The sequence below is a fragment of the Oppia nitens genome, unplaced genomic scaffold, assembly GCF_028296485.1.
Source record: "Oppia nitens isolate AA-2021 unplaced genomic scaffold, nextdenovo-longstitch-racon4-pilon3 scaffold18_pilon_pilon_pilon, whole genome shotgun sequence".
In the NCBI taxonomy this organism is placed as follows: Eukaryota; Metazoa; Arthropoda; class Arachnida; order Sarcoptiformes; family Oppiidae; genus Oppia; species Oppia nitens.
Genome location: NW_026533197.1, coordinates 1,119,185 through 1,143,048, shown reverse-complemented (window position 1 = coordinate 1,143,048; position 23,864 = coordinate 1,119,185). Strand labels below are relative to the sequence as shown.

Here is a 23,864-nt window from a genome sequence, read left to right as displayed (position 1 = left end):
CAACAATACATTCAAACTTTCGGCCAAACAATTGATGCCTTTATTAATATATCAATCATTATATACATTGAATAACAGTTTGTTTATCGGTTAGTATTTATATAATTATAACTAATTTTGCTATTGTTTTGATTATAATTAATAATTGGATGAAATGGTGACTTAAATCAAGTCAAGTGATGTCAAAGTGATGTTATCATTGATGGCCTAATATATGCTAATAGTTGTCGAGTATATCATATGTTATGTCATATGTTTTAGTGTTAATCAATAGTCAATGAAAGCAATAATCAATTGAATCAAACATTGAATGATTGGTTAACCAATTGATTAATTGAAAGCTAATAACTCCGCCTCTCATTTGTCGCCATTTTGTTTGATTTGATAGCAATTAGTTGTAATGATTGACACATTTGTTGACATATAATAGAGATATAACTTGTGGTCAATGGAGACGTCGTCACAATCTTCAGCAGCTCTTGAATCGGTTCAACTGGAAGTGTGTGGACCGAGTGGACATTCAGTGACAATGCATCGACCATTTGATCCAATAGAACATGACTTGGATGCCGGGTTCCGATTGACCACATTTGCCGAACTTAGAGGATGAGGGTGTAAAGTCCCTCAAGACCTGCTCAGTCGGCTCTTAGAGGGACTTAAAGCGGCCAATAGTGGTCATGACGGACACCAGCACTTACAACAACATCATAATAATATAAACCATTCATCTAATGATTCACATATTCCTTCATACTTTCATCAAGAGATGGGACTTCCGAAGATTGGTCTAATAAAAGACATATTTTATTGCTTTAATTGTTTAATAATTAATATTTTTAGGCATTGGTATGGACTGTGCGGTAATACCGATACGACACGGAGGACTTGTACTCATTCAAACTGTTGATTACTTTTATCCACTCGTCGATGACCCATATCTTATGGTATTTGACATAATATTTATGTTAATCAGTAATATATTGAATCTATCAGTAATTAGTAGTATCGGTAATAATTTATTTGTATTTTACATTTAAATCTGTTTAAATTCTTACAAATTAATAATTATAATATAAGTTTGCTATAAACATATCATATATTCATTTTTTAGTTACATATTTAATCAATAGTATAATTTACTAATTTGAGTTTAAAATTTTAATTTATTTAACTTTAATACAACTATATATTGTATACTATGTGTTTATAATGAAAGTTAAGATAAATTGATTACCAGTAAGTAATATATAATTTGTTATGAGATCAAATAATTCAAATTATAATATTAAATTACCGGTAATATAAAATCATTAAAAACTAAGTATTTAGTAGTTAAGTTAAATAAATAAATTTTAAATACAGTACATTATAAAAATAATAACTGATATCTAAAGTAAATCAAATAAATGTAAAATTGGTTAGAAATACTAAAGGTATAATATATACAATATTAGAATTAGTTTATGATTTTACCAGTATTTGCCAAAATGTTGTATTAAAAATTTACATTAAACTAAGTTAACAATGCTAGATAGCATTACCAGAACGAACTTCTAGAAATACTACCATAATATAATTGAATTGTATTTTATCAAATTCTATCCAAATTTAAAGTTAGTATTTAAAAATTAGTAAAATAATTACAGTCATTAGTAAGACAGTAATAAACATAGAATTGAGTAATTAATTAAAGATTATTGTTATTAAAATGCATTTGATTTAATTAAAGGGTAAAATAACGTGCGCTAATGTATTGAGTGATTTGTATGCAATGGGAGTCACGGATTGTGATAATATGTTAATGATATTAGCTGTGAGCCAGAAGATGACTGACAAGGAAAGGGATGTTGTCGTTCCCATTATCATCAAAGGCTTTCGGGTACCCAATAGTGACAATGTATTTAATCACACTTTACATTGATTTCTACTATTTATAGGACTGTGCCTTTGAAGCCGGTACTCAAATTACTGGCGGACAAACCATTCAAAATCCATGGCTTACTATAGGTGGTGTCGCCACCAGTATTTGTCAGCCAACTGAATACATTATGTAATATTTTATTATTATTATTAATGATATATTTGCCGCAGTATTATATACTTAAACAGTAATTTATCTAAACAACAAAAGACAATACAAATATGTTAATTAAATGATTGCATTCATTATAATATTTATGATTACAAAAAAATACAGAAACAATAATTAGTAGCAAAATCTATAAATGAAAATATAATTTACAAATTGCATGTTTTAGTTTTTATTTTATTTTTGTTAACTAAATGTACAGTTTTAGTGGATATTTATAATAATTTATTTTGTATTATAAAGTCCTGACAACGCAGTGGTTGGAGATGTACTTGTATTGACAAAACCATTGGGAACACAAGTTTCGTGTATTGCATATCAATGGCTGGAACAGCCCGACAGATGGGCTAGAGTTAAATTAGTCGTTACCGAAGATGATGTCCGTAAAGCATACCTACGAGGTATGGATAGTATGAGTCGTTTAAATCGTGTCGGTATGTTATGTCAGTTACTTTACTTTTGAATTTTTAATAATGTAACACTTGTTAGCATCGCGTTTGATGCATAAGTACAACGCTCACGGAGCCACTGATGTGACCGGATTTGGCCTATTAGGTCACGCACACAACTTAGCCACAGTTCAGAAAAATGAAGTCTCTTTTGTTATACACAATCTTCCCGTCATTTCCAAGATGGCAGCCGTGGCTAAAGCTTGTGGTAATATGTTTCAACTACTTCAGGGACACTCTCCCGAAACTTCAGGTAATTTACTTTTGTTTGTTTTGATTCATAATTTGCTTAAATCTATAACTATTAAAATTCCTTTTTATTTTTTAAATAATAGTTTAATATGTTATAATTGTGTTGTATTATAACATTGTTCTAAATTTATAAATTTGGTATCAGATAGTTATCATAAATTAAATTCATATTCAAATTTAAATAATGATTAACTAATAAATTACTTTTAATATAAATATTTAAAAAACGAACTAGTTGAATTTTTATCATTTTATTTCTTATTTAGTTTTATCTTTAATTTAACAATTTTAGTGTTAAATAAATTTGTTTAAATAAAAACTTTGGATATCGAATGTAAACACAAAATAATTATCGTAAATTATATTACTGTATATAATGATTTAGTTAGAGGAATCAAATTTAATTATAAAATTTTACTAATGATTGTAATTTCCTCTATTTGTTTGTTGTCTAAGCGGCAAACTTTTGCAACATTTGGTCACAAAATGAAACACAATTTATAGCATTGATAGCGCTATTTTGTCTATTGTTACGTTAGAAAGTACTGCGGGTTATAATAAAATGGAAAACACTTAACCTATAACTACTTATTGATGAGATTACTGTAATCTCAATACTATATGACGAGAGAGAGAGAGAGAGAGAGAGAGAGAGAGATAGAGAGAGAGAGAGCTATGCGTTTATGATTTTTATTTATTTTACTAATTAGATATTTAACTTCAAAAATTTTAAAACATGATTCAATACTCTGTCCCAAAAATTTTTTGAAGTTATGCAGTATACTGTAAATATCATCAACAAAAAATAGAGGAAATTGCAATTATTACAAAAAATAATTTAATTATAAAATAGTAAATAAAATAATTTTATAATTAAATTAAAATTTTTAATGAATTTTTATTATTCATATATTAATAGTAAAAATATAATATTAGTTTATATATTTGATTTTTTATCAATTGATATAATTTGTGCAAATTAATTTACAAATATTTATAATCAGTATAAGTAAAAATAAATGAATTTTTACTTTTTTATTTAAGTGATTTGAATGAATTACTATATAATAAATTATAATAAAGTAGTTATAATACACTAATAATTTTATTTTAATATAAAGTATAATTTAAAGTTTATTGTTATATTAGGTAATTAAGAATTTAACATTTATTAATAACAATAAATCTTTTCTTTCAAAGACATTTCTGATGAATTTATTTGTTTTTTAATATATTTAATTATATTTTATACTTTAAATAATTTTATATCTAATTTCTAATATAAATACATAGTGTAGAATAAATCAATAAAAATAAGCAAACATTTATTATTATTATTATGTTTAATATTTCAATGTTCAGTATTTGTTATATTATATGCGGTTCAGTAACTTTTGGGGTTTAATTATTATTAAATTAACAAAAGATTATTGAGATAGCATTGCTTTTAATGCTATACTTTTGTTTTTTGAGTTGACAATTAAAATTATATTTATAACTTGAAATTACAATTTATTGATAGACAAAAAGTTATTTATTTGTTTTATTGTAAATAAATTAGTAATTTATATTTGATATTTTATGATTGTTTTGAGCCAATAATTATAATTAAACTTATTGTCCGATATTGGGACAGATAGTTATTTAATTTGCATACTTTAGTAATGAGCTCTAACTATAATTTAATTAATTAGTTTATATAAATAATGTAATCAACAGGTGGTTTACTGATATGTCTGCCTCGAGAACAAGCCGCTGCCTTTTGTAAAGATATTGAGAAACAAGAGGGATATCAGGCCTGGATTATTGGTATTGTCGAGAAAGGCAACCGAACCGCAAGGATTATAGACAAACCACGAGTTATAGAAGTGCCGGCAAAAGACAAAGAAGGCGACCTTTGGTAGCATTTGTTTTATTATCACATCATTTCATAATTTCATGAAAATTGATATTAAATATCGTTTTAAAATATGATTTTTAAGTGATAGCCCTCTTTAGAGGTTCACTTAGAATGATGAAACAGTTAGAATCGAGTTTATATCAATTGTACTTATTTTTATAATAAATATTTCAATATATATTAAACAAACAATTTATTTGATATTATGCATTGACGGCCAATTGAGGACATCCTTGTTGTGCACCACAAGGAAGTCCATCAAAAGAGATGTCAAGCGGTTTATTACAATAGAAACAATTTTTGGAATCACATAAATCTTGATTTAAGGGAAGACCTGTATCTTTCCAGACATGAAGCATATCATCGACAAACTTATCAATCATATGCTTCTCGTGAAAAGGTGTCGGCGCTATACGCAGTCTTTCCTGTCCCTTAGCAACTGTCGGATAGTTAATTGCTTGAACATAATGACCATATTTGGAGAGCATTTCATTGCTAATCCAGGAGCACATCCACGGGTTTCTAACAAGTATTGGAATTATATGACTTGGACTCGACATCTGTGGCAGACCTGCCTTAGAAAGAGTTTTCTTCATATAACTGACATTTTCCTGGTGTTTATCCCGCAATTTCTTTCCTTCCAATCCTTTCAATATCTTTTAATAATTATTAATATATTAATATTAAAGTTATAAATTGCAAACACCGTATATATCAAGCAATTACCCGCACAGATGTGAGAGCACCGGATAATACAATTGGAGGCAATGATGTGGTAAATATAAAGCCGGCGGCATAACTACGGATCATATCAACTAGTGATGCATTTGCTGCTATATAACCGCCAACATTGCCAAATGCCTTTCCCAAAGTGCCGGACACAATATCAATTTTATCCATCACATTATCTCTCTGTCCAATTCCCGCTCCATTTTTTCCATAGAGACCCACTGCATGAACTTCATCCACAAATGTGATGGCATTATATTCGTGTGCGATATCACATAACTCTTCAATAGGACTAATGGCACCTAAAATATATACATTTTGTTTTCACTTTAAATTTGTCTTCAAAGTAAAATATAATTAAATAAATGAAATTCTATTTTAATTATTTTATTAATATAATAACAATACAATATCCTATATATTATTGCAAATTATAAAATTTGTTTGACAAGTGGGTCACAAACTGCTAAACCACTAATACATAGAAAGATCTATTTTGTCTCCTATTTAGTACTCATCAGTTGGTAAAGTAAGAGAGGATAACAATTATAAATTTCATGTAAAAATTTAAATATATATTATTTCCACAAAATAAAACATTTATATTTGAGAATTATTATTATTATTACAACGATAATAAAATTGAATAAAATGTTATATAAATACCTGTCATAGAGTGGACCGTTTCAAACGCAACAATCTTAGGCAAAGAATAGTCAACTGATTGTAATAGACTTCTGAGATGTTGTGCATCACATGTCCTAAAGATATGTTTAGGCACTTGACTGTTACGGATCCCCTGAATCATAGACGCGTGATTACCGGCGTCAGAGAATATATGACAATCTGTTTAAATTATAATTTTATTTTTAACTGTTTATCATAATTATAATTATAATAATACTAAATCCAGTATATGTTTACCGGGCAATGCTTTAGCCAATGTATATAATGTGGAATCGTTTGCCACAAAACAAGAAGTAAACAAAAGTGCAGATTCTTTGAGATGAAGTTCTGCTAATTCTTTCTCTAATTCCTCATGAAGTGGTGTATTGCCTGATATATTACGAGTGCCACCACTTCCTGAACCATGTTTTTCAACCGCTTCTCTAATTATTTATTATAAAATCATTACAATAAATCATTTAATAACCACAAACACACACACAATTTGAAATAATATAATAAAATCTATATTTAATTTTAATATAAATATAAAGTTAAAAATTTGTTAATTTTAAAATTTATAATTATTTTTACAGAATTAGGGAAACATCAACAAATAAGTGGTTTAAATATTATAAACTTAATGATAGCTTCTTTAGTCAATTTGCATAATTGACATTGCTAGTCTAACAATACTATACACTGTATATTATTTACGATATAATTATCATTTTTAATAAATAAAGTTTTGAAAATATTAATAAAATAGTAAAACAATTCAATAATTACATTACGGATTGTTTAACCGCCGGATGAGATGTCATTCCTAAGTAGTCATTACTACACCAAACTGTTATAGGTTTGCAACCATTGGTAAACTCATTAGCGAAGGGAACTCTATCAGCAAAACGCAAAACTTTCTTAAAGATTCTATAGCTGTGGTCAGACTTCTTCTTATGGATCAAATGACGAAAGAATTGTTCGTATTTGAAACCATTATCTAATTAAACAAAATTCATTAATATATTGTATTACTTGTATAATAATATCATAAATTTAACAAACTTTTGCTCTCATCGATGATATCTCTGACTACTTCAGGATCGGCTTCTTTTAAAGTGGGTTTAATTGCCTCCAAAAATGGACAATTAGTTGATTCAACTGAATTATAATTGTTGTTTACTATAGAAAGTGTTATAATTTTTAAATTATAAATTTATAAAAATACTAATCATATGAAACTTACTCGTATTGGATATCAATTCACTCTCAATATTTTCAGTTGAATTTATAGTAAAGTCTGAATATTTTCGCGTAAAGTTTGTTGATATGTTAGACATTACGGGGCATACGGGTAGGTATGTCCGCACCAATGTTGCGGAATTCCTTAATAGAAATGGTGTCGACAATTGACTTATGAAAGGACACGGCATCTTCAATATACTATTATACAAAATATTGATATTTTTTATAATTTTTAACTATTAATCAATAGTTTTTTTAAAAGTGTAAAAAAGTTTAACAATAAGTAATACAATAATTGACTTTTATTTAACTTCAGTCAATTAACAAAATATTATTGAGAATTATTTTAAATAAGACAATACTGACCCAAATGACAGGTTAATCAATAATAATAATAAAATACTTATTAAAATATTTGAGTCCTCACTGATCTAAGGTATCGTAAGTAATGCTAAAACTAAGTGCAACTCAATTGCAGATTAATAAAAGCTGGTTTTGACGACAGTATTGCCTACAGTGTACTACACTATCACAGTATGTCTCTGTAAAACAGCCCTTAAGCTATGATTGCATTTATCTGTTAATGGTTTCACAAATGATAGATAACTAATTGCCAATAAATAACTAATTTTATTTTATGTTATTTTCATTAATATTGGCTTAATTGCCACGTAAGCTAATGACAAACACTTTTAAACAATTTTTCAAATATTTATATTGATGTCATAACTTGTGGTTTATAAAAAAATAATAATTAAAATTCATTATTACATTTAATAACTGTTTTTTACATTATATTGTAGACTACAATAAAGAAACTCTTAATAAAACATATGTTTAATTTATTGATTATTTGCTTGTAAATTATAATTTGTAATTGATTATTTTTATACCATTAATATCAAATAGCATACATTTGGAAAAAATGATTAAAACTTAATATAAAGCTTATCTAATATTACAAAAAAAAAGATTACGTAATAATATTCAATATATTAATATATTGGCATTAAATTATTAAAATTAAAGTAGTTGTCTAATTTGGTTAAAATCTGGTTATAAATAATACTATATTAAATATGTATGTGAAGTGAAAGTGGGTAGAAGTGGGTAGAAGTTGGTAGAAGTGGGTAGAAGTGGGTAGAAGTGGGTAGAAGTGGGTAGAAGTGGGTAGAAGTGGGTAGAAGTGGGTAGAAGTGGGTAGAAGTGGGTCGAAGTGGGTAGAAGTGGGTAGTAGTGGGTAGAAGTGGGTAGAAGTGGGTAGAAGTGGGTAGAAGTGGGTAGAAGTGGGTAGAAGTGGGTAGAAGTGGGTAGAAGTGGGTAGAAGTGGGTAGAAGTGGGTAGAAGTGGGTAGAAGTGGGTAGAAGTGGGTATGTATGCGAATGAGTAACAGAGTATCTAAATATAAGTGGATTTTTAGTATTAAGTAATTTATAAATTATAGTCACACACACAGACATACACACACATACATACAGATTACTAAATAAATTTTTTGTTATTTTAATAATTTTAAAATACAGTAATTTGACTTATATTTTATAAAAATAAAATCAATATAAAGTTTTTAAAAATAAATTAACTTAAAATATAAAAAAGCACATATAATATAAATACATAACAAACATTTCAAACTCTTTTAGTATCTTAATAATAATAATAATAATAATATATAATTGCATAATTTATTATTTAGTTATCATATTTAATGATTGATTAATGTTTTTACTAACTCTTATAATAGCACCGATAAATTGGTACAAAAAAATATCGTTTTTGATTAAAAACAGAAACTTTTTGTATCAGTACTTTAACTACAATATAGGACAACATTTTAAGTACTTTGGATCGAAATTATATATCATATAATTTATAAAAATACAACTTATTTAGTCTAAAATCATTTTATCAAAAATATGTTTATTCATTTCAGCCAATAACTTAATTTAAACTCATTTTGAAATTCAAATTTTCAATAACATAAAACTTAATTTTTTATAAAAATTATTTTTTAATTTAAAATTATTTTATTTACAAAGTATTAAAAATAAAAGTAATATTTATTTTTTTAAATGTAATTGAAAAATAACATCCAAATGTTTATATAAATAATATATAAAAGATTTTTTCATGATATTTAATTTATTATATAATTTGTATTAATATGATTTCCCAAAATAAATTAATTGTAATAAATAGGAATTGATTTATAGAACAACTGAATTTATATGTTATTAGTTTCGGTCAAATGTTTTGAATAAATTAATATTTAAAATATAATTTTCGATTACATGAACAATCCCAAGGACTTTACGTACAAATTGTACTCAATTTACTAATTTGTACTAAATTTTGTTATTATTATTATAAAAATATATCCTAATTGTACTAAAATTAACAGTAATTATGTTGTAATTATATATAAACACTATTTGATAAAAAATATTAAAAGTGTTCTATTTTTTTTAATTTTTGCAAATTATTTAAAATACAATGTTTTACAATCATTGATAACTCACTAATATCTCATTTTAATGTACAATAACTTTAAAATAATTATAAATTATTTTGGACGACAAATGTTTAGTATATAAAAATATTATTTTTTAATAATAAATCAATATGATAAATGAAAATATACAAATGTTAATCTTTATCAATTATAATCATAATTATATATATAATTTACTGCATTGTATTACTATTACATTGCAGAAATAGTTTATAAAAATTAAACATAAATGTACAGTATTTAGAAATGCTAACTAAAACTAATTACATATAAAAATGTAAAACATTATTTATATAATAAATTATTTAAAATTATTATAGAAAATTAAAATTATAATAATTATAAATTATTTTTAAATTATATTTTTAGACGAATATATTAATACGTTTGATTATTTATATTAATAATAAAAATTTTAATAATTTTGTTAAAACTTTATGTTAATATGACATTAATATTATGCTTATCATTAGTATACAGTAGTAAAATGTTTTTTACATTGTTGTAAATACTTATCAATGATACTGTATATTAAAAAAGTTTTAATGATTAATAATATTTCAGAGTTTTTGTTAAATTTATAAAAATGACTTAAATCTAAATCCTATATTTAATTAATCATAACATAGACTCAATGTAACAGTAAAAATATATAGTTATGTGAATAGCAGTTCATAATAATTATTAAACAAAATTATATGAAAATTTATTGTTGAAATGTTTATTTTACTCTATTAACATTAACACTGTATTAACATTAACACTGTATTAACATTAACACTGTATTAACATTAACACTGTATTAACATTAACACTGTATTAACATTAACACTGTATTAACATTAACACTGTATTAACATTAACCATAAATATATACTGTCTGTCTAACAAAATAAAATACAACTAAATAATAATAAGAATAATTTAATTTAGATATAATTATATAATTATTTGTTTTTATATATAGTTTTTATATATAGACCTATTTTATAGTCATTTAAGAGTAATAATTAATTAAAAGCAATTAATTTTTAAACTTTTTATCTATAGATTCACCTAATTTTCAGAGATAACAATTTATAACATATAGATTCTGTCATAGAGTTTATATTTTAATGATTTTTAATAAAAATTTAATAAATAAAACAAGTCTTTGTCAGTCGTGTTGTTGTTATTGTGTATTACATAATGTTTGTATAATTTAGAAATTTTAGTATTTATACGGTTGTGTTATATGATATTAATATCAATATAAATTAGTAAATATAATATAAATTAAAAATACATTACAATTAAACATTAAATTACTTTAAAAATTTATGAAAATGAGTTGCCGTGAGACAGGTCCAGGATATAGGAGTCCATTTGATGCTATGAGAGGGCCGCGAGAAACGCTGATGTATGTAACTTGCATTCAACCTAACGGTACCCGCGATTGTAAAAGTGATTACTTGGCCACCATTGATGTCGACCCGAACTCTTCACAGTTCTGTCAAGTGATATGCAGAACACTTGTTCCCTATTTTGGTGATGAGTTACACCATTCGGGTTGGAATTCTTGTAGCAGTTGTTTCAATGATATGACTAAATGCAGAAATCGTCTGATATGTGCCACTCTTAATAGTGATCGCATCTATGTATTTGATATGACATCACTTAAACAACCAAAACTTTTTAAAGTTATTCAATCACAAGAAATGCATAGAAATAGAGTTAGTTCTGGACATACATCTCATTGTTTGCCTTCAAATGAAATTATGATCAGTTGTATGGGAGATGAGAAACGCAATAATAAAGTAATATTATTAACAAATTGCTAAATATTTAATACTAATTAATCAATTGTTGAAATAGGGATCGTTTATATTATTGGATGGAAATTCATTTAATATAAAAGGAAACTGGAATTTAGGGGATAATAATAGTTCACAATTTGGTTATGATTTTTGGTATCAGACCAGACATAATGTGATGATTAGTAGTGAATGGGGATCACCTAATACTTTCAATAAAGGATTTAAATTAGAAGATGTAAGTAATAATCTTTATGGACATTCAATTCATGTGTGGAACTGGACTACCAAACAATGTATTCAAACCATTGATTTGGGAAGCGATGGAGTGATGCCTTTGGAAATCCGCTTTTTACATAATCCCATATCTTGTGAGGGATTTGTTGGCTGTGCTCTTAGTTCAACAGTATTTAGATTTTTTAAGTCAAATGACAAATGGCTGACACAAAAAGTTATAAGTATAGCCACTAAGAAAGTAAATAATTGGTTATTACCTGAGATGCCGGCCCTTATCACAGATATATTGGTGTCATTGGATGATCGCTATCTATACATAAGTTTATGGCTTTTTGGTGAAGTCAGACAATATGATATATCTGTGACATCTAAACCTGTTTTAGTAGGAAAATGTCTATTTGGTGGCAGTTTATGTAATGATGGACTAGTTTTTGTCATCAATAGTCAAGAACCAGAAGTAGAACCCAATGGTCAAAGGGAAAGGGTTTTAGTTAAAAATAAAGTAATCAAAGGCGGACCACAAATGCTTCAGTTGAGTCTCGATGGACATCGACTTTATATAACAAACTCTTTATATAGTGTTTGGGACAAACAATTTTATCCCGATATGGTTGATCAAGGATCAGGTAGATAATCATATCTTAGAAATATATTGTATATCATTTTAATATATAGAGAAATATGTTAATTTGTATATATATATGATATCTCATAAATCTTATAAATATTTTTAAAAAATAAGTTTATTAATATAAAAATACTGATATATTGTATTTCAAATTAATGCAAAAGACAAGCAAAGGACAACATTAGTTGAGTTGAGAATAAGTAGTGATAGTTAGACATAATATAATTGATGACTACTATGTCGTACAGTATTAATACAATTTATATTCATTTGAAGAATTTTTAATAGATTTTCATACTTCATGTCAATTGATTGTGATATATATTACTAAAACTTTAAATAAATTTTGTATTTATAATTCAAATATATAGCAATGCTTATGATTGATGTCGACACACAAAAGGGAGGTTTAAATTTGAACAAAAATTTTTTGGTTGATTTTGGTAAAGAAGAGTTTGGACCAGTTTTGGCACATGAAATGCGATACCCAGGAGGTGACTGTACTTCAGATATTTGGATCTAAATTAACTAATTATAATAACAATTAATAATAATAAATATTTATTATATGATATTTTCAAATGTTCATAAATAATAAGTTACACTACAATATATCTGTATAACAATTATTATATGTACAGTATTTGTTGTTATTTTTGTGGTCAAATTTTTCATAAGTACATGTAGTTTAATACTGTATTTTTTATTAAAATATAGTTATAAAATTTAACTAATATTATCAATAAATACAAATATATTTAACATCTCAAAATAGTGTATTTTTATTAAACCCTTAAACCATTAGTGGTAAATTTAGTAATTTAATAAAAACTATATTTATAATAATTTTAAATTTTTAAATAAATGAAATAAATATTACTAATATTTTGTTATATGTGTTATTCTTCATAAAAATACAAAACAAATATATAACTAATTTATAAATCTGACGTTATATTAAAATAACGTTTTAATAATTAAAATAAATTTAAGTCTCTTTTAAAATATATACTTAATTATAATATATAGTATAATATTAAAGGCGACATAAGAAATAGCGGCAAACAAATTCATCAAAAATAGTTGCCATATATTTAATCATTAATTAGAAGTAAATCAATCAGTTTTTCTAAAATTATTATTCACTCAATTGGGTGTCGCGTGTGACGAGTAAATACAGGATTCGCGCTATTCCTCTGGTTCTGGCTTTGGTGATAATGTGATGAGTGTTGTGAATGTTGCTGATAGTGATGGTGATGATGATGATGCTGTTGAGGCACTTGACTCACCAGTGACCGACCAGTCAGGTTAACCACAATCTCTTTGATGAAATAGTCGCTGATTCCGGGACACAAACTCTCTGCGCTCTCAAACGCATGCTTTACATCTTCAATGGCATTAACTCGTGAGTTGTGATAATCGACACTCTTTCGCTTATAGCGCTGAGCAATCTTTTAATTTATTGTTAATTAGTATTTAGTAGTATATTATAAACAAATATAAATCAAATGATACCTCATTAAGAACCGGAATAATAGTGCTTTGAGTTAAGTGTGAGTTTGGCATTGAATTGGGAACCGATTTACCGGTACTACTGATTGAACTTTCTTTATCACTATTGTTACGACTCTTCGGTATTCGAGAAGCATTTGCAGAATTATTCGTATGACTCGATAACCTTATGTCACGATCTCTTAATTCAGAGGAATTTGTTTTACTCTTGTAATCGTTAATCTGATTGCTTTCTAAACTATCATTTTCCGGACGATTATTATTCTAAGAAATATATGTTTTATAGAGTATATCTTATATATCTTAATATATGGTATATATCTTACATTATATGAAGTTTTTGAAGTTTTCGATTCATTGTTCATTTGTTTATCTCCCGAACCTTTCAATTGGGATGTTTTAGATGTTGTCACGTCTGATACAATCTTATAATCACCGTTAGTATGACCTGTTTTTTTAGGAATTGTAGACAATTTGTTTGTATCACATGTTAACACAATTTCATCACTTTGTTTGGGTTTATTATCAGCATTTGGTTCTCCATATAATTTGTTGAGAGCCTGTGGATTATGTTGTGGTCTAATCGTTAAATCCCATATTAAACTATCAACACTAGACGTCCCTTTTGACTCATCACTTAAAAAATAATACAAATTAGATAATTAAATATTAAATTAATATAACTTACGAATCTGAAGCTTCAGAGTCACTATCACTGTGTCCACCACCGGCTGCTTTCCAACGTTTATATCTCTCAATTAAATCAACTAAATATGAATTTTTCTTTGCCTTCCGAATAAAAGGAAATTTTAATAACTCCTTAGCCGACGGTCGCTAATAAATACAAATTTTCATTAATATTAATACTATTATAAAAAATAACTTACATTTTCAGGATCTTTGTTAAGACACGATTCAACAAATTCTTTGAATTGTTTGCTATAATTGCCTGTAAGTTGTGGCGGATTATTCTTCGGTATTAAAAATAAGACACGCATTGGATGTAAATCAGAGTTTGGAGGCTCTCCTTTGGCCAACTCAATGGCTGTTATTCCGAGTGACCAAATATCGGCCTAATATTGACAACAAGATTATTAGCAATCATTGATGCAATTATCAAACAATAACCTTTGAATCATAAGCTGACTGTTTGATGACTTCGGGGGCCATCCAGAAGGGTGTTCCTACAAAAGTACTTCTTTTGCTGGTTGTATTGGTTAGTTGACCGGCCACTCCAAAGTCAGCTAACTTCACATCACCCATTTCAGACAACAACACATTGGCAGCTAATTATGATTTATCGTTGGTATTAATAATACTAATAATAATTCAGTCAAACCTTTGATGTCTCGATGAAGTTTGCGTTCGGAGTGTAAATAATCCAATCCTTTAAGTACTTCTCGAAGAATGACTGCAATATGCATTTCCTCGAAGTGTCCGGCTTTCATCAGATCCAGAGCTGATCCGCCGCCCAAATATTCCATTATTATCCATAGTTTAGTTCCCTATTATAATCAAATACAAGAAAACATTATTTTAAAATTAATTTTCAAGATTAGCTTAACTTATCATATGATATGGTGTTAATCATTGATATTATGGCATACCTTAAGATAAGATCCAAAGTATTTGGTGACATAAAGACTGTCACATTGTGACAAAACCATTATTTCTTGTTGAATGTCTTCTATTTCATCCTCGGCTTCTTCTAAATCTATTATCTTAATGGCCACCACTTGTTGTGTCCGATTGTCCACTCCTTTAAACACTTCACCAAAAGATCCTTTTCCTATGCGCTCTTGTTTTGTAAATATCAATTCGGGATCCACTCTCTGGTAAAGAAAAATCAATAATTGTTATCAATTATCAACAATATTGGCCATCGATATCAACAACAATATGAGACACAAGACATACCTCATTGTAAGCCATTGTTTATAAGTGATGACAAATCAATCAATTAATCACTTAATGGTATAACAAGTGGTTTGTCTTAATGTTTAGTATTATAAATGTAGTGATTATTGACAAATCATAATTAAATGCATTAAATCAATATATATTTAGATGTCTTATGTATTAACTCATTGATTGCATTGATTTGACATATATTTACAACAATATTATAAACCAAATAAATAGAGTTTGTATTGAAATGTCATTCAATTGACTATAATATTGAATACAGTATTCAATGCAATCATAAGTGTCTTTCGAGTCATACATTCATTGATTTCATTAACAAATTCATAACCTATTGCTTAATAACGCCTCACAATAGCATTCATTAAATACTGTAATTATTTTATTATGATTTTCACTTAAATATAAACCTTTAATATTTATTTATGACATGACTTTAATACTGTTGGCAAATACTGTAGTGCTCTCCATAGGTCTCAACCACACATTTCAACATAAATTTTATTATTTAATACCATATAATATAATACATATTTTCTTACCGTAAATAATATAATACAATGAGTTGCCCTTTAAATACTATAATACTATACTATACTATATATACTGTACAGTACATAGTGTACAATATATAGCGATACAAACGTTTAAATATCAAATACAATAATATTCTAGTGTTTATAATGTAATACTGTATAAAATGTTTGTATAAATAATACATAAAATGACAACTTGATTGTTAATTGACTTGTTTTTATTTTTTGTATTTATTTGAAACAATTTAGTGATAATTTAAAAAATATTTGATTATATATTTTTTAAATTATTATTTTTATTAATAAATATATCAAATACTATACTTTATTACTCTTATATACTCTATATTACCATTATATTTATTACTACAGTATTTATAAACTTTTACACATTTTTATTTAGTTTATTAAGTAATTTTAATTTAATTATTAATTAATCTAAATTTAAAAGGTTAATAAAATCATTATTTTAAGATTATAATTAAAATTTTAGTAAATATTTCATATACTACATGTATATAAATATTACTATACCGGTATATATTAAGTTATTAAGTTATTATAGTATTATTAATTTTAAGTTATAGTTATAGTTATATCATTGCATTAATTTTCTATACATAAACAGTATTTCAACATTTAGTTCAATGACCTGAACTCTATTGCCTTATATACCGACCCATGACTTGAAACCTTATGAAATCATGATTTTAATATTTATTTTAAATATAGCTTACAATACATTATTAATAAAGTAAGTTTATTAAACATAAATCACATAATATTAATAACGTTACATTATTATAACAAATTTAATTTATTCATTATAAAAACTTACCGGCAATATATTTCATACGCTATTAAATTAATATTTAAATATTTGCAGTTTTAAATAAGATAATTATACAGTGCAATTATATATAGTATAAACATTTTAAATAATTAACTCTCATGTAATTTAAATTAAGTTTATAAATTACGGGACATTCAAATTAGCCATAATGTCTTTAATTGCCAAATATAATAATCCGTCAGTGGCTACAAAAGCAAATTTAAAGCTTTATTTTTAAAAACTTTATATATTTATATTAATGAATATACCTCCGTAGTCAGCAAATCGTTTCAACATATTATTGATAACATTAAGTACCGATGATTGCGAGTATTGAGAGTCGCGACCAAAACCTGCCACTTGTATAGAGTGAGTGTTTATATCGTAAACAAACGGAACGATTATGGAAAATGGTTCGGCATTCAGGTTATGACCGGCCATTGGTATACGAGTCAATTGTATCTATTAATTTACAATAGTATTAATATTTGTTCAAATCATGCATTAAAAATGTATTTATAAATGTATAAAATTTTTCAATAGTTTTTTGTTTAAAAATTTACAAAAAAAAACTAGATTTTAAGTAATAATTCTAAACATCATATTAACAAAACTAGTCTTTACAATATGTACTGTATATTAATCTATAAATTATCAATACTTTTATTTCTAAAATTATATACCGGTAATTAAAAAAAGGTTTGTAATATATTTGAATGGATCAGTTTTCAAAGTTAGACTATTCTTTACACAAATACCGTATGTATGCGCATATAGCCCACTGGAGAATTTTTTTTATAGGGGGGGGGTAATTATAGACATTAAAAAAACTTCAATAATTTCAATAGTGGGGCTATTTGTGAATTCATTAAATCAAACTTTTGGTATGGGCTGTAACTAACATATAGCCCCATAGTTTTGTATATAGATCCTGATGGCCAGGGGGGCTATATGCGCGTACTGACGGTGACAAAAGCTATAACTATTTGAATTATTAACCTATACTTACAAATATAAGCATTTTATTTTTAACCATAAGACACGCTGACATCCCTGGCAATCCTATAGTAGCGGACGCGGGAGGTATAGTCAAACACCAATGAAGTGTCCATTTAAGTGATCGGTCGGGTGACTAATTCATTTCAATTCATTCATATAATCAGTTTTGAAAATTCATTTAAAAAATTATAAATAAATAAATAATACCAATTCTAATCGCATCAATTGAATGCAATCTTTTAATATTTTCATTGGAGCGTTAAGTATACGACTATAAGTAAGAAAAGCATTGGGTTTAAAGGGAGCGCACACTACCTATAAGTGATTAATGATAATAATAATTATTATTTAAATATTTAACGTTTATAATATAACAATCAAATCATTACTTTGTTTTCAAAGAATTGTTGTAAAATTTCCAGATCATCGCGAGACCAGGTATGGCTTACATCAGATAAAGGAGCGATCTTTAGATGTAACGACTATTACCCGTAATTTGCATAATATATTAGTTTCAAACTATTTTAAAATAATTTAATCAATTTATATATTATCATTTACCTGCATTGAAATGGTGTCTAAACTTAATTTGAATACCATAGTGTCGTTTTTAAATTGAATAACTCCGGGTTCAGGTGTCATAATAAAATTAAACTAAAAAAAATAGTAAAATAGGTTTAATTGAAGACAATAATACTTACAAAACATGTAATACCTTCTCATCCTGAGTAACGGCCCTTTGAATATTACGCCTGACATAAACACATCCAAGAAATCTTTCGAGTTGTGATAACAAATAATAAACATTATTGTTAATTGCAGGCATTGACATATTATCCATGTTTGCATTAGGTTTACACATTATATCAAATCCCTGATGAGTTAGTAAAGTGGGAATGGCTGCGGCCCACGGCCTCTGTGGTAACATCCGATTAGAAGGAATCAGTGCTGAAGTAATATTGCTGTGCATCGTATTTAAATGTTGAGGCCCTCCAATACTTTGAGGGCTAGCAATGTTAGACATATGATAAACTTGACTTATACCAGGACTTTGCGATGGACCAATTGATCGCGGAGATGGACGAGGAAGTGATGGACTTCCAGGCCATACATTAGGTGCCGGAGAAGGCATCGATATATTAGATGCGGGCATATTTGGTGTAGTAAATGGAGAACCAATAGAATTTTCAATTCCTGTTTGTGGGGTATTAGTTGCATGATATTGAGAAACAGGTGATTGAGAATGAAATTGATTCGATGCGGATGGAGACGGAGCCGCAAGAAATGAAGGCGACGGTGCGTGCAATGGATTCATTGGCGAGTTTACATTAAATATATTAGCTGGCGATTGATCGGGAACAGGCATTGATGGTGAAGGGACCACTTGATTAGATGATAAAGTTTGAATCCCATGTGTTTGAATACCATGAGATGGAGGGGAAGTCATAGGGAAAGCACCAGGAGATGAAACATATGCTGATTGAGAAAGTATCGAAGTATGCGGTGATGAAGGCGTGTGTGGATTAGAGCCATGAGCTGAAGAGGCAATAGTGTGCGATAACTGTCGGGCTGAAGTGTTAAGGTTACCATCATTGATATTCTTCGAGGGCGAGTTAGACGCTTTTATTTGAGTGGTAGAATATAAATAAGATTCAACAGATTCTATAGGTGACGGTGGGTTGTCATCCTCTGTTTGTGACAAACGTCTCATTTGTGTTGTTTTATCAACAAATTTGCTTAAAAATGCTTTTAATCCTTGAATTGGAATCAGTTCTTCCATAACTTTCATTTTATCAAATAAACTGAGAGCACCGTCACGTATGGCAATAGTGTTGTCTGAGTTTATTGTAATATCCAAACAATATCTAAATATAAATGAAAAATTAATGTTAATTCAAAATAATATGTTATTTAAGAATAATTACATATTTCTATAGACAATGCGGATATGAGTCGATGATTGAGGTATCGCACAAAATGATTGAACAGGTAGTTGAGGTCTGCTATTAATAACTCCAAGTAAAGGTATTCCACTCAACGATTGTATTGTTAGCAATGGATTTATAGTATAATTAAGAATTTGAATCAATTGAATTATGGATAGGTGTTGATTGAACTCATGTTGCAATTGAGAGCTAATGATAACGTGTGGGTTTGAATCGGACGGTGCAGAACCTATACACCCAAAAAATAACTGAAATCGCTTTTCAGTTGTTTTCCAATATATTGTAACCTAAATATTAGCAAAATATTAATATTATTTATATATAAAATATATACGAAATAAATCAAAATATATTTACTATATATGTCTTATAAATTCCGTAACCAATTATTATTTTCTTATATGTAAACGATTTAATATCAAAAGAAGTGGTCAATTGATTAGTTGTTTGTAAAGATGTGGCAAACTTTTTAATAATATCATAAAGTCTTGCAATAGCTGTCCAATCATTTAACAATTCGTCAACCATTTTGGTAATCTGAGTCTGAGAACCACTGTTGTAATCGTAAGGAAGAGTAAGAATACGTCTGGAACCCTGTTCTTTAGCTGATAATGTCTGAACGGGTGGATTACAAAATGCCAACAGAATATTCCACATTTTAGATCCCTTTCCATGAAGTCTTATTATAGCACTTAGAGTATCCGTCTGTAATTTATCGAAATAATTATCGGAATTGTTTTGTTGGTTAGCGGGTGAAAACTTGACGATATCTATATAATGGGTGTAACCATCAGAATCTTGTAACACCTGATGACATATTGATCGCTTCTGTAGTTCAAGAGATAGTAAACTATAGGCTAATTTCTCTTCGCAAAAGCTGACCACATGTGCCAACTGTGGTATATAATAGCCAGTAGTGGCTGTCCGGACAGTCTTATTGGGTTCGCACAGATTGTTTGTACATAACTTTCTTTTACCATTTTTGTCACAATTGTCTTCAGATGAAAATGTTTCTCTTAATATATTAGAAATATCCAATTTTAGTGCTTTGTTTATTTGGACATATAATTTGGGAATTTCAATATCAAACTGATTGTTTGAATCACTACCAGTTCCTGTTGTTTGTGATAAATATAATAAATAATAATAGATTTCAATTTCATCATTTGATTCATTTTCATTAAAAACAGTAACCAAACAATTGTTGTAATTTTTTCCAAATCGATAAAACAATTTTTGCGATTTTATTGCCAAAAATGGATGAGAATATGTTGGATGAAACGGAAGATTTTCCATTACATAAACAGGAAGTGATTCAACTGTTTTCTTACATCTTTCACGAGTCAACCAAATCTTTAATTGGCGAAAAAGTGGCACAACTTTTGCAATATTTTTGTTGATAACAGTTTGGATTTCTTCAACAATACTACAGTCTTCAAACTGAGGAATGTGTACCAAATAATATCCGGTCAGCGAATCAACTGATATTAAGAGACGTTCTGATATCATACACGGCTGAAGAAATGAAATATGAAGAACAGCGGGTGCGCCTGAAATCACCGATTTTCCCACATTTAGTTCATCCAACTCTTTCCTCAATTGAGACAACTTTTGTTTTGATCTCTCATAAGTTGTTTGAAGCAATTTCTTCTCAATTGAAAAATAATCCGATTTTAAACTTTCGTCTTTCATTTCTAATTCGGGACAATGAATCACTTGAAGAGGTCGTGATGGATGTATTGAATCGATTTGGACACACAATTTGAATCCTTTATCATCTTTATGTTCCCTCCAATAGGATAGTACTAAACAATTTCCCGGAGAATATCCTTCAATACGGATGAAGTCATCTAATCTTTCAAAACATAATCGTATAGCCTGTGCGTGAAGCACTTCCAGTTGAAGACTTAGACAAAATGAATGTAATGTATTGTAGGCGTCAACTAATGGATTTGAGTTGTCAGTAAGTCTTGATTGAACCAAATGAAGTAAATACATGACTTGCATTGGGTGAACCAGATCTTTGCCTCCACCGGTTTCCTTGTCTTCAACCAATATCTTTATATTCAATACTCTCCACGGAAGAGATGGTATATCACCCATAAGTGTGATCGAGAGTTCAAATTCATGATCGACATGAAAGACTACTCTTCCAAACTCTATCTTAAAACTCTTCATTTGTAATGGAAGTGCTGTCGACACAAGTCTTTGTTGAATAATATGATTCAAACGAAGTAAAGTTGTCTTTCTATCGACATTTGAGATGGGGTCCGGCGGTACTATGCGGTCACGAATAATGGCCGGCAATCGTGAATACGTACCTAAAGTAAGCACTTCTACGGCTGACGGCAACTGAAAGCTCGGAAGTCGTGCAGAAACTAACGTTTCCCGCGACGCCTTTGCCAGTATGTCAGCCGTCTCTATAAACAGATCCGATTGTCTATCGAGAAATTGGACAATATTGGCGCACTTGTCTACTTTGGACGCACTACCGGCCCATTTGACCAGAGCTAGCAATCGGACAAATAGTTGTCGCGTCCGACTCGCAAACTGAACGATCTCTATCTTTCTCTCCATATCTGTCTTTCGCGGTAACAAATCGGCCAAAACTGTCAATTCGTGGTAAGTCTTCTGAATGGCAAACTCTATGAGTCGGCTCATTGACACCGTTGGTGTCGATTGAAAGCCATTCATCGGTGTGACCGCCGATGAAGTCATTGACATTGCATTCATTGCTGCCATCGTTCACATAACACATAACACATTCAACGATCAACTCTTGCAATCAATTCATCCAAACATACCATCAATTGATCAAACCGTCAGATGGCGACCAATACTATACTCACTCACACTTTGATTATAATATTAATATCATTTAAATTATTATTAAATTGAATTTTTATCATTAAATTAATTAAATTAAAATATTATATTTCTATAATAATAACAAAATCTATTTTTAATTGTCTGTAAAACTCATATTTAAGTCAATTATCAAAATTAAAGTCAAATAAAACCAATTTATATGACTATAAGTTATAACAAGAGTATAGTTTGTTTGGTATACCGTATTATACGATGCTTTATATGGGATATTATACAGTACTGTACGGTATTATATGTTATAATTAATTATTTAATTAATTAGTATAATTAATAAATGAAACAAATGAATTTGTTAAATATATTTTTAAAAATAACCATATTTTGAAATAAAATAAAAATAAAATATAGCATAAATTTGTATATATAGGGTAAATATGTAGAATTWATAATTAGAATTTATCCAGATTATTAGTATCGTACATATAAATTAAAAATCAACATGGTAAATATTTTATAGGAGTATTATTTTTTTAATAATTTATTATTAAAGCTTATAGTTTACATAAATTAAAAATTGATTTTTACAAGTTTATTTTTTAACTATATATTTTAAATATAAAATTTTATATCTATTTAATTTAACAATTTTTATATTACAACCAAAATTGCTATAAATGATAAAACTATATATAGTCTTAATACTATAGTCTTGACTGAAAATTAATTTAAATTAACTAAATCATAAATAGCAATATACTGTATTTGAATTAAATATAGTGGTAATAAT

General features: G+C 27.7%; 5 protein-coding genes across 5 annotated transcripts; 2 read left to right on the top strand and 3 right to left on the bottom strand.

The window, feature by feature from the left end:
- The first annotated feature begins 12 nt into the window (after positions 1-12).
- LOC128965783 (inactive selenide, water dikinase-like protein) lies at positions 13-4,814 on the top strand. Its single transcript, XM_054312553.1, has 8 exons — positions 13-89; positions 431-785; positions 841-944; positions 1,730-1,879; positions 1,938-2,050; positions 2,333-2,523; positions 2,579-2,791; positions 4,510-4,814. Exons 2-8 carry the CDS (start codon positions 449-451, stop codon positions 4,692-4,694), a joined length of 1,293 nt encoding a protein of 430 aa, XP_054168528.1. The 5' UTR covers positions 13-89; positions 431-448; the 3' UTR covers positions 4,695-4,814.
- A 79-nt stretch (positions 4,815-4,893) lies between these two features.
- Positions 4,894-7,938, bottom strand: LOC128965861 (5-aminolevulinate synthase, erythroid-specific, mitochondrial-like). Its single transcript, XM_054312639.1, has 8 exons — positions 7,697-7,938; positions 7,332-7,528; positions 7,151-7,267; positions 6,875-7,085; positions 6,344-6,528; positions 6,086-6,265; positions 5,417-5,721; positions 4,894-5,346 (listed from the first exon to the last, which is right to left on the bottom strand). The coding sequence occupies exons 2-8, from the start codon at positions 7,516-7,518 to the stop codon at positions 4,894-4,896; spliced, it is 1,638 nt and encodes a 545-aa protein (XP_054168614.1). The 5' UTR covers positions 7,519-7,528; positions 7,697-7,938.
- Positions 7,939-11,153: 3,215 nt separating this feature from the next.
- On the top strand, positions 11,154-13,069 carry LOC128965986 (methanethiol oxidase-like). The gene is made up of 3 exons (XM_054312781.1): positions 11,154-11,638; positions 11,697-12,498; positions 12,872-13,069. Exons 1-3 carry the CDS (start codon positions 11,162-11,164, stop codon positions 13,021-13,023), a joined length of 1,431 nt encoding a protein of 476 aa, XP_054168756.1. The 5' UTR covers positions 11,154-11,161; the 3' UTR covers positions 13,024-13,069.
- A 482-nt stretch (positions 13,070-13,551) lies between these two features.
- LOC128965985 (serine/threonine-protein kinase 26-like) lies at positions 13,552-16,327 on the bottom strand. The gene is made up of 9 exons (XM_054312780.1): positions 15,930-16,327; positions 15,620-15,844; positions 15,352-15,517; positions 15,141-15,298; positions 14,900-15,085; positions 14,701-14,846; positions 14,339-14,648; positions 14,016-14,276; positions 13,552-13,951 (listed from the first exon to the last, which is right to left on the bottom strand). The coding sequence occupies exons 1-9, from the start codon at positions 15,942-15,944 to the stop codon at positions 13,643-13,645; spliced, it is 1,776 nt and encodes a 591-aa protein (XP_054168755.1). The 5' UTR covers positions 15,945-16,327; the 3' UTR covers positions 13,552-13,642.
- Positions 16,328-17,313: 986 nt separating this feature from the next.
- Positions 17,314-23,088, bottom strand: LOC128965932 (mediator of RNA polymerase II transcription subunit 14-like). The gene is made up of 9 exons (XM_054312713.1): positions 20,606-23,088; positions 20,228-20,535; positions 19,018-20,167; positions 18,864-18,956; positions 18,692-18,784; positions 18,510-18,617; positions 18,313-18,435; positions 17,573-17,765; positions 17,314-17,509 (listed from the first exon to the last, which is right to left on the bottom strand). The coding sequence occupies exons 1-9, from the start codon at positions 22,988-22,990 to the stop codon at positions 17,448-17,450; spliced, it is 4,515 nt and encodes a 1,504-aa protein (XP_054168688.1). The 5' UTR covers positions 22,991-23,088; the 3' UTR covers positions 17,314-17,447.
- Between the last annotated feature and the right edge of the window lie 776 nt (positions 23,089-23,864).

Bases quoted from the DNA above. Each gene is read 5' to 3' on its own strand.
- LOC128965985 (XM_054312780.1), bottom strand. The intron at 14,847-14,899 runs GTAAGTTATTTT...TGTATTTATTAG, and splicing joins TTAACAAAGATCCTGAAAAT to CGACCGTCGGCTAAGGAGTT. The intron at 14,649-14,700 runs GTAAGTTATATT...TTATTTTTTAAG, and splicing joins GACTCTGAAGCTTCAGATTC to TGATGAGTCAAAAGGGACGT.
- LOC128965986 (XM_054312781.1), top strand. From the start codon at position 11,162: ATGAAAATGAGTTGCCGTGAGACAGGTCCAGGATATAGGAGTCCATTT. The intron at 11,639-11,696 runs GTAATATTATTA...TTGTTGAAATAG, and splicing joins ATGAGAAACGCAATAATAAA to GGATCGTTTATATTATTGGA. The intron at 12,499-12,871 runs GTAGATAATCAT...TCAAATATATAG, and splicing joins TATGGTTGATCAAGGATCAG to CAATGCTTATGATTGATGTC.
- LOC128965861 (XM_054312639.1), bottom strand. From the start codon at position 7,518: ATGCCGTGTCCTTTCATAAGTCAATTGTCGACACCATTTCTATTAAGG. The intron at 7,268-7,331 runs GTAAGTTTCATA...CACTTTCTATAG, and splicing joins TGAATTGATATCCAATACGA to TAAACAACAATTATAATTCA. The intron at 6,266-6,343 runs GTAAACATATAC...TAATTTAAACAG, and splicing joins ATTGGCTAAAGCATTGCCCG to ATTGTCATATATTCTCTGAC.
- LOC128965932 (XM_054312713.1), bottom strand. From the start codon at position 22,990: ATGGCAGCAATGAATGCAATGTCAATGACTTCATCGGCGGTCACACCG. The intron at 20,536-20,605 runs GTAAATATATTT...GCTAATATTTAG, and splicing joins GAATTTATAAGACATATATA to GTTACAATATATTGGAAAAC. The intron at 17,510-17,572 runs GTATATTCATTA...TTGCTTTTGTAG, and splicing joins ACGATTTGCTGACTACGGAG to CCACTGACGGATTATTATAT.